A 9,514-nucleotide genomic window follows, 5' to 3' on the forward strand; every position below is an offset into this window, starting at 1 on the left:
GTGGCGCAGCCCGGAGCCGCAGTTGTTTGCAGAAGCACGACAGTGTTTTTCTATGTAAAGCAGTGAAGTGATTCTCTGGCTGCAGTGACCTCCGCAGCCTCTAGAGGGCGCCAGCAGACTGTTATATTTGCCTCACCGCTGTACCAACGAGCAGCGCCTCATCCCGCTGGCTGCAGTACCGCTTTTGTCCACAACACTGCAGTCTACGGCCCCGTGGCGCTGTTCCTGTGGTGAGGAGTCTGTTGTTAATCAACAGCTGGAGCAGGGGAGACTTGCAGACCGCATCAGGTTTTTACTTGTGAACAAAACATTTTCCATCTCGGTGAAAATGTCTGACGACGTGAAAAGCAGATGAGTTCCTAAATACATGTGTGAAGAAGAAATTAGAGTTAAATGTGGGTTAATTAACCTCTTCTGATCTTTAATAAACTCAGAGGGAAAATAAAACGTGTGTTTCTCCACATCAAAGAGACACATCATCAGCTCCATGAACAATAAAACATGTTCAACTCGACCTTTTATCAGACAGCACACTGGTATTAAAGGTGCTATTCTGCGGCCACGGCGCCCCCTGCTGGCCAGAGAGCGGAACTGCACCAACACGTGAAGAGGATCAATGCTCCTGATTTACAGAATATTCACACGGCACTTACTGGATCATATTTCAGGGAAAATCTTAAAAATCATGAATCAAAGTTTTTAAAATCCTCCCTAAATGTGTTTGTTTCAAATGAATTATCAGTCAGTCAGAAAATAAAACACATTACATCAGTACTGCGAAGTACAACGAGAAGTCTCTGCAACATGTTTATTTAATAGTTTACTGGCATTTAATTCCCATGCTTTGTGTTCAAGCTCCACCAGCGTCTAGTCGCTCTACATTTGGTTGATTCAGAAGAAGAATCTGGAGGACAATAGGGGGAATAAGAGCAGGAATGCTGCAGCACCTTCAGCTTTAAGCTACTTTAAAATGGCCGCAAGGCAATTAAATCTGTCACGCTAACAACAGAAATACATGCGAACTGATCAGCGAGCAAACACATAAAAAACAAGAGCTGTAATAAATACCGACAGGCAGACGTCACGTCATTAACTCACTCAGCTGGGCACCAAACTACAGCAAGAAAACTGCTACTTTATCATCGGCAAACATTACACGGAACAGCAAGGAAACGTTTTCGTACTTTTTAGTAGCCGACTCTTTCTGTCCACGTGCTGCAGCTGCACTCACCTGAGGCACCTGAACAATCTCACAGTCCAACCACAGGGGCGCTACAGGCTTCTCACACTAATGCATGGGAACGACTGGCAGCTACGTCCAAACAAACCCAATTTGAAAACATATGAGGCAGATTATTACAAGCTGTGTACATAAAACCCCAGACTGTTAATTGGAAATCTGAAGCTTTATTATCGGACGGTACAAATGTTTCAGCTTCTATTGGCTGAGAAGATGCGAACATGTATGTAATTAAGATGTTAAGATAATGACTTTGAGCTTGTTTGGTCAATGTGTTTTGTTTTCTTGTTCTCTTTGTTGTTGTTAGGATTGTGTGTTTCTGTTTTATTGATAGTTGTGAAATGTATATGATGAGGATCGATGGAGCAAAATAACAGCTTTTACAGGAGGACGATGACGCCATCGACTACAGTCAGTCGGTCGTGCAGAGAAACGGGGGTTTCCCAGCAGACAGTTGTGCTCAGTACAGACTGTCTGTCGCTACACAGAGCTGTCCTCCTGCTCCTCTGATTGGTTCAGCCTCCTGTCAGTCTCTGATCTCTGTTTATACAGCCAAACTCCTGCAGACACAAAACAAAACACCTGTTATTACTTCAGTGTCAGTCTCCATTATCTGCCTCTGACAGTCTCCTTTTAGCTTACAGACGTAATGTTTCTGTTTCAACACGAGTCCACCTGCAGTCCTCACACCTGGGACAGGTCTGAGAGCCAATGGGAAGAGAGTAGCGTCCCCAGATGTGGGTCAAATTTTATTTTACCAGATTTGAAAACTGTCACATTTTTCTGCTGAAGAGGCTAATGCTAATGTCATGTCAGGTAAAGAACGAGCTGAATATTCGTTTGAGAAGCTAACACTGATGTTAGCCTGCTAACACTGATGTCAGCCCATTGGAGAAGCTAACATTGACGTTATCCTGCTAACATTGATGTCAGCCTGTTGGAGAAGCTAACACTGACGTCAGCCTGCTAACATTGATGTTAGCCTGTTGGAGAAGCTAACACTGACGATAGCCTGCTAACACTGATGTTAGCCCGTTGGAGAAGCTAACATTGATGTCAACCTGCTAACATTGATGTCAGCCTGTTGGAGAAGCTAACATTGATGTTAGCCTGCTAACATTGATGTCAGCCTGTTGGAGAAGCTAACACTGACATTAGCCTGCTAACATTGATGTTAGCCTGTTGGAGAAGCTAACACTGACGATAGCCTGTTAACACTGATGTTAGCCTGTTGGAGAAGCTAACACTGACGTTAGCCTGCTAACACTGATGTCATCCCGTTGGAGAAGAAATACTGTTTGTATTGTTCATTTTTAATCCATAAAGGTTTTATATTTGTAAAACGTTCCCAGAGTCTAGAAAAGAGATTTGTGTGAAGATGTTTTAGTCTAAAGTCTGTGGGCTAGCAGGAGAAACACTACTGAGCATGAGCAGTGGGCCGCACGAGAAAGCAAACCAGGAAGCCAGAAAACTCTTTTGGTGAGAAAGTTTCACTCAAGGAGTTTTGGGTCCGATATCAGCTTTGTCGCCTATGTCCCACAGTTACCTGCAGTTTAATAAACTGTACATTGAGCTCAGAGGGTAAAATGTTTGAGGTGTGCATGTGTATGATTTGAACAGACACCTGGCAGCCAATCAGAGAGCAGGATAGTGTGTGTGTGTACTGACTGTAAGCAGCAGTCAGCAGCAGTACAGGTATGAAGGTGATGAAGGACACTCGCACTGTGTTTCCAATGAAGCTCTGCAGACTGTTGACCTGCTGCTGCTGGACGGATGACTGTCAACACAAACACACAGATTTTAGGACATTTTAACTTGTCTGTTGCCATGGTAACCACAACTCAATGACAAGGGACACGCAGGTTTAAAAATGTATGATCACAAAAAACATTTAAACAAACAGCAGCAGCTCCTAAAACACATGAAAGTCTTTGGTTTTAAACTGTTTATATGACTGATATCGACGTCCAAACTCTTTCTTCTATGGTTGAAATGACATCTTCCTTAAAGTCCTACTTTAATCTCTGTTTTCTAATCTTTTCTAATCTTGTCTTGTTATTTAAGTCATAACATTTATATTCTTAACATTTGTTTTATATTATCTAGTGAGAAACGACCAATAAGCCGTTTAGGCTTTTTTCCTCTCAGTGCACATTAATGTTCATCGTTAGCCGAATCTATAAACTGAAGGTTTTAACACTTTCCTGTGTTACCATTACTAATAAAGATAATAACAATAATGTTGTCCCTGTAGACTGTCTTTGTTACCTGAACCAGCGCCACCATTGGCCCCGTGGTGTCGTCCCCTGTGACATCACTTCCTCTCTCTGTCACCTGTCCCGTGTCACCTGTCAGACAGATGAAAGAGTCTCAAAACAAAATGCTGCAGTTTCTACAGAGCTGAAAGCTGACGCCTACTGAGAAACTCAACGTGCTCGATACATTTAGAGGTCGGGGTTACCGAGGCAACACGACCTCCGGCACTCGTCTCTGCGTGTGAGCGTCACCCCGAAGGTCCGTCCTGTACGTACCTGTCGCGTGTGGTGCGTTCAGGTTCTCGGCATCCTGGGAACTGGTTTCTGTTGCTGAAGAGTCAGAGACCACAGAGCGGGCTGCAGGAGGACAGACAGAAGAAAAGTTCAAACTGTTCTGCTTCCCTTTCGTCCACATCACTGAACACAACTCTGGGTTTTTCTGGTCATCGTGACGCTAAAACAACCAAAGACAAAAATGCGCCGAAGTCCCAGCTGCGGCTCTGGTTCGGACTGATGAGCGAAAGTTTCTGGACGTACGGTTGATGACGATGAGGAGAACGGTGAATGTTTGGTCGTTGAACAGGCCGGGCAGCTGAACTCTGCAGTGATAGAAACCAGAGTCTGACGGTCGAGAGTTAACGATGGACAGAGAGGAGGAGGACACTGAGTACCTGCAGAGGAGAGGAGATACGCAGTCAGACCTTCAGTGCATTGAACTCTGATTGTTATTTGTATGTTATTTGATTGATTGATTCTAACCTGTGCGAGTAAACACAACTCAAGGGCCCTGCACCCCCCCCCAGTTTGTTATGGCTCTAAGTACTACAGTACCCATGAGCCTCAGCGGCCGGCACTATGGAGCTGACTCCACTCTTAGTCATGAATATGAGTTGCATGTGTCAGACTTTGAACACCTGAACAGCCTCTCACCTGTGTGACCTCCTGTATGTGATCTGATCTCCGGCGGCGTTGATCACAGTGTTGTGGCAGCTGAACAGTGACGGCCGTCCTCTCCCCCAGCACACCTCCACTCCTCCCCGACTCACCGCCTCCGAACGACACGGCAGCGTCACCTTCCTCCCGGCCACCACCGTCTCCGTGGTGACCGCCGACACACGGGCTGGCGCTGACACAAACACAAACACTTGTCTGTTAAAATTCAACTCTGATGCCGGCGAAGTCTCTAAGTCCAGACCTGCTTGTCAGATCCAAAGGTTCAGACATCTGTTCCTCCGCTGCAGTTCCGCTAACGGCCACCAGATGCTGCTGCGATCCAACGCTGACTGTGTTGAAGTGAATGAGAAAACCTCCAACTTCTCTCTACACATACAAAGTCAGTTTTTACACAACAAGTTCAGCTCTCAGCAGATTCACTGAGCTTCTTCTACCATCAGACCGAATAACTGTTCTGTCAGGGAGGTATCGATTGATTGACAGGTGCCCCAGCCAATCACATTAAGCCGTTACTTACTCGTCATTTCAGCTCCACCCGATGGCAGCGACTAAAACTGTAGGACTCAACTTCATCCATCACTTTTTGGCATAAAATAACAGCTGCGACGAACTGAACATCATAATCTGTTGAACATTAAAGGAGTAGTCTGAGTCCTCGTGTTCTCCAGTACAGAGGTAAGTCCAGGACGTGTTTAGCCTAGCTTAGCACAAAGACTGGGAGCAGGGGGAAAGTGTTAGCCGAGCTCCATCAAAAGGGAAAAAGTCCACCTCCCAACAACTCCAATCTGTTCTTAATGCTTCAGAGCTGCCATCTCTTGTCTCAACCTGTCGCACGTTACTGGCTCCACAGATGTGTCGTGCAAAGCTTCATAATAACGCAGTAGCAGCCGCGGCAATGCGTCAAAACGGGTCGGATCATTTAAATGATCTTGTTGCTCTGAACGTTAACACTGATGTTGTGTTTGGGCTCCTCCTCAAATTAGCCTGTTTAGGATTTCTGTTACTGTTTGTTCATGTTCGGCTCAATCTGCCTCCCAACGTCAGAAACATCACCTTCATCACATGTGCAAGGTCAGTTTCATGCATACTGGGTTGCAATAAAGTCAGAAAAGGGGGAAAAAGTATTTAAAGGAAAAAGTGATTTTGCAGATATTGTCATTAGTTTTCCACGTGTCGCCGTGTGGTCTGTGTGACCGCAAACAACGAGGAAGTAAAGCAACAAAACACAAAGAGTCAAAGAGAGCCGGTTTGAGATTCATCCAGTGATTCCTTTTTACATCCAAAGCTGACAGAAAGCATCCAACATCTGTTTCAGACACGCTGAGAGATAAACACAACTGGGTGTGTTTTAAAGTTTAACATGCTCGTCTGTTTAATCTCGGCATGGAAAACATAATCTGGATGCTCACTTGCTGGATCTTATCATCATAGTATAATCATAGATAGTAAATATCATATTCACATATGCACCCGGACAACAGACGCCCGTCTTTTAATTCATTTCTGCTCCAAAATGGTAACTTTTCATTTAGACCAAAGATTAACAGAAAAACAAACAACAATACAAATGTTCTCACACTCAGCGTCCAGTTTATTAGGAACACCAAGCTCCAACTAATCCAACAGTGGTGTAAGAAATCCTCCTTTATGAAGGTTTAATGTTCAGTTTGTGTTCAGATGTAGTCCAGCAGGTCTCTCGTATTGTACCAGGTAAACTCAGACAGCTAGAGACAGCGAGCGGACGGCGAGCTTCAGGTTCAGACTCACCTGTGACGACACAGACGGAGACGAAGCTGTGAAGAAGGAGCGACAGCATGTTGTTGTGTTTCCTGCGGACAGACGGACAGACAGAAGGAGAGGAAGAGTCAGACAGACGACTCGCTGACGCTACTTCTCTTTTCCGTTCGTCCTGATGTTGCCAAACAGACCCGAAGTCAGAAAAACTATTTTTAAAGCCAGTTAAGACAGACGTTCAACACAGCAGGTTCCAAGTAAAAGTCCTGCAGTCAAACGTGCGCTGGAGTAAATGTACTTAGTTACTTTCCAGCGCTGAGAAACAGAAACATGTTGTTGTGTTTCACATCATTTTACTTTGACGTTTTATTTTCTTATTTGAGGGTTTTGCTGCTGGGATTTCGTAGTAATTTTAAGTGAATTCATGAATTTTTGACAAAACATTAACCAACCTTATCCACCTTGACGTGAATATATTTAAGAGGACGTGACATCATGAATTAACATCAGGACGTCTCACTGCTGCTTTACGCCTCGAATGGATTTTTAAGAAACAAATTCATTCTGAAATAAAGTTTTAGGTTCATGTTTTTTTTTTTAAATGCCTGTTCTCCCCAGAAAGTTAGTGAGCTAACTGCTAATATGCTAGCATTATCCAACGCCAAAAACCTGTCATGCTAGCTAGCTTTTTGCAAGCTAGCTAGCTCGACTCACCTGGACTTACCTGATGTTTGTTGATGGCACAGTTGGTTGACGGCGCGAATCCACGTTGAGGCGAAGCGTACGCGAGCGAGCGAGCAACGGATTTTAGTTTTAGTTTCGGTTTCTGAGTTTGTTTTTGTTTGAGGTTTTTTTGTTTTGTTTGTTTTTGACCACACACACAGACACACACACACGGTTTTGTCACATACCTTTAGTGGGATTCGAACCCACGCTGTCGCTCAACGCTTCGAGGCGACGTCTGTCCCCGCTGGACCATCTTCAGGGTGATGAACAGCCGGACGCAGAGAGAGGAGGAAGACCACGCTGAAGGAGGACTCTGCAGAAACTTCACCTCCATCAACCTGCAGAGAAACAAACTTTACAAACCTGAAACTTCTCCACGAACCGGCTTCAGACTGAAACACTGAAGAGAAGCCATGACGCAGAGTCGCACTCGGTGTTTGCTCTCCTGAGTCTGGGTGCAAGTCATCTGATCTCTGAAAGCTCAGCTGGTAAATGAGCGGCTTGTAATTCGTAGGTCGTGGGTTCGATTCCTGTCTGTTGTTCTTCGTCTGAAGTTTAGTGAAACCCGTCGGAGCCGGTTTCATCTTCCAGTTCGATGCGATTCTTTCTAAAAGCTTCAGAGGAATCGTGTTTTGCTCCGGATTCATGAAACTTGATTTAGAAAATACTTGAAACAACTTGCTTCACCAGGGAAAGTCTTTTCTTTGTTCTTGTGCAGCGACCTGCTTTATTCTTTTCTTGTTGAAGCTACAGACGCCTACTGAAGCTCCACAGTTAGAAAATAAACGTGAAGAAGTTAACGCGGACAAAGCTGAGCCGTGAAAGAAGTTCCTGTAGCCCAGCAGGTGAAGCAGGTAGCCTGTTGATCGCAGGGGCGCGGGTTCGATCCCTGGCTCTTCCACTTCACGTGAACAAAACACTGAGCCCCATGTTTCTCCCGCAGGATTTTATCCCCAGATGTGGAGGCAGCTCAGCTTCTGGCAGCAGGCGTCGTTTAAAGGTTACCAGCTGCTCCTCAGTTCCCTCCTTCTTAGCTCATTGGTTGACTTTCGCTCCAAGAAGAAGAAAGTTCACTTCCTGTCTGGTCTGGAGAAGCTGCTCAGGTGGATGTGGAAGAAAGAATAAAGTCCACGTGGTCTCCACAGGTGAGTCCAGGTGTTGCAGGGTGCTGGCAGCTCGTCTGGTGGACAACATGGAGACATGCAGCTGTAAACAGGAGACGGAGGAGGTTTAGTTCTACTTTATTCACATTCAGTGAGTGACTTTTAAAGTCTCCTGTTTGGCCTCTCAGCAGCGATCAGGTGTGGTTTGTGTCTAGAGGTCAGCTGCAGTCAGCGTCCTGCAGGTTTAAAGGTAACTCAGTAATCAATACAGGAGGTTGAGTGGCGGTCTAATAACCAGCAGGTTGCTGGTTCGAGCCCTGACTCCTCCAGAGAAAGTGTCACTGAGCAAGATGCTGATATAAATGCAGTTTTAGCAAAAAGACGAAGTCTTTGTGACGCCATTGTCACCCACACAGGAAGCTGGCTGGTTTTATTTTTAACCACTCGGTGACTCATCTTCTGATCAGAGACAAACTTTGAGTCACACACACACACACACACACTTTTCTGTTTCCCTTTTATTAAATCTAACAATGATTCATAGTTTTATCCTGTTTTCATCTTCTGTTGAACTCTTTAAGTGTTTTTAATGTCTTTATTTTGCCCGCGTTGCTTCGTGTTTCATGTAAAGCCTTGCAGGATATCTACATATATATATATATAAGTAAGACGGTAAGTGAGGGTAACCCGAAAACGACCGAAGAACAGAGCCCAGCGTACTTGGCGGGAGTTTAGTCTCTTTGCGGTCTGAATTCTTATGATCCGTCCACACGACGAATGGTTGTTCAGCTCCCTCCAACCAGTGCCGCCATTCCTCCAGGGCCAACTTGACGGCCAGAAGCTCTCTATTGCTGACATCGTAGTTTCGTTCGGCTGGGGAGAGTCGCTGAGAGAAGAAGGAGCACGGGTGGAGCTTCTGATCCGTGGGGGAATGCTGAAAGAGGACCGCTCCGACGCCGACGTCCCGAAGCGTCCACCTCTGTGGGGTCTGGTTGGATGAGGATCGGGGCCGAGGTAAAGAGGGCCTTCAATTGGGTCCAGGCCGCCTCAGCCTCCGGGTCTCAAATGAAGGGGATCTTGGGAGAGGTGAGCTTGGTCAGAGGGGCTGCCACCCGACTATAGTCTTGGATGAACCGCCGGTAGAAATTGGCGAATCCTAAGAAGCGCTGCAGTTGTTTCCGGGTGGTGGGCATTGGCCAATCTGCAACCGCTTGCGTCTTGGTCGGGTCGGTCCTCATCTGACCGCCCTCAATGATGTAACCGAGTAAGCTTACTGAGCTGACATGGAATTCGCATTTCTCTACACTTATCTTACTTGTCGTTGAGGCCGTTACGAAAGTAGCGTACAGATGTACGGGGACGATCTGGCATCGGTAGAGTGGAAGTGCCTGGTATATAAACGGTGGAGACTGATGAAGATGGGAGTCAGGTGTGCCGGTGATCAGCAGCGGGCAGGAGACCAGGAAGCCAGAACACAGACAACAGACAGGGAACAGCCAGGA

General features: G+C 45.8%; 1 protein-coding gene across 1 annotated transcript; it reads right to left on the bottom strand.

The window, feature by feature from the left end:
* Positions 1–1,387: 1,387 nt before the first annotated feature.
* On the bottom strand, positions 1,388–8,371 carry LOC122888723 (hepatitis A virus cellular receptor 1-like). The gene is made up of 8 exons (XM_044223490.1): positions 7,095–8,371; positions 6,217–6,278; positions 4,426–4,621; positions 4,033–4,166; positions 3,772–3,852; positions 3,509–3,588; positions 2,909–3,017; positions 1,388–1,800 (listed from the first exon to the last, which is right to left on the bottom strand). Exons 2-8 carry the CDS (start codon positions 6,263–6,265, stop codon positions 1,721–1,723), a joined length of 729 nt encoding a protein of 242 aa, XP_044079425.1. The 5' UTR covers positions 6,266–6,278; positions 7,095–8,371; the 3' UTR covers positions 1,388–1,720.
* Between the last annotated feature and the right edge of the window lie 1,143 nt (positions 8,372–9,514).

The sequence above is a fragment of the Siniperca chuatsi genome, linkage group LG14 (assembly GCF_020085105.1).
Source record: "Siniperca chuatsi isolate FFG_IHB_CAS linkage group LG14, ASM2008510v1, whole genome shotgun sequence".
NCBI lineage: Eukaryota > Metazoa > Chordata > Actinopteri > Centrarchiformes > Sinipercidae > Siniperca > Siniperca chuatsi.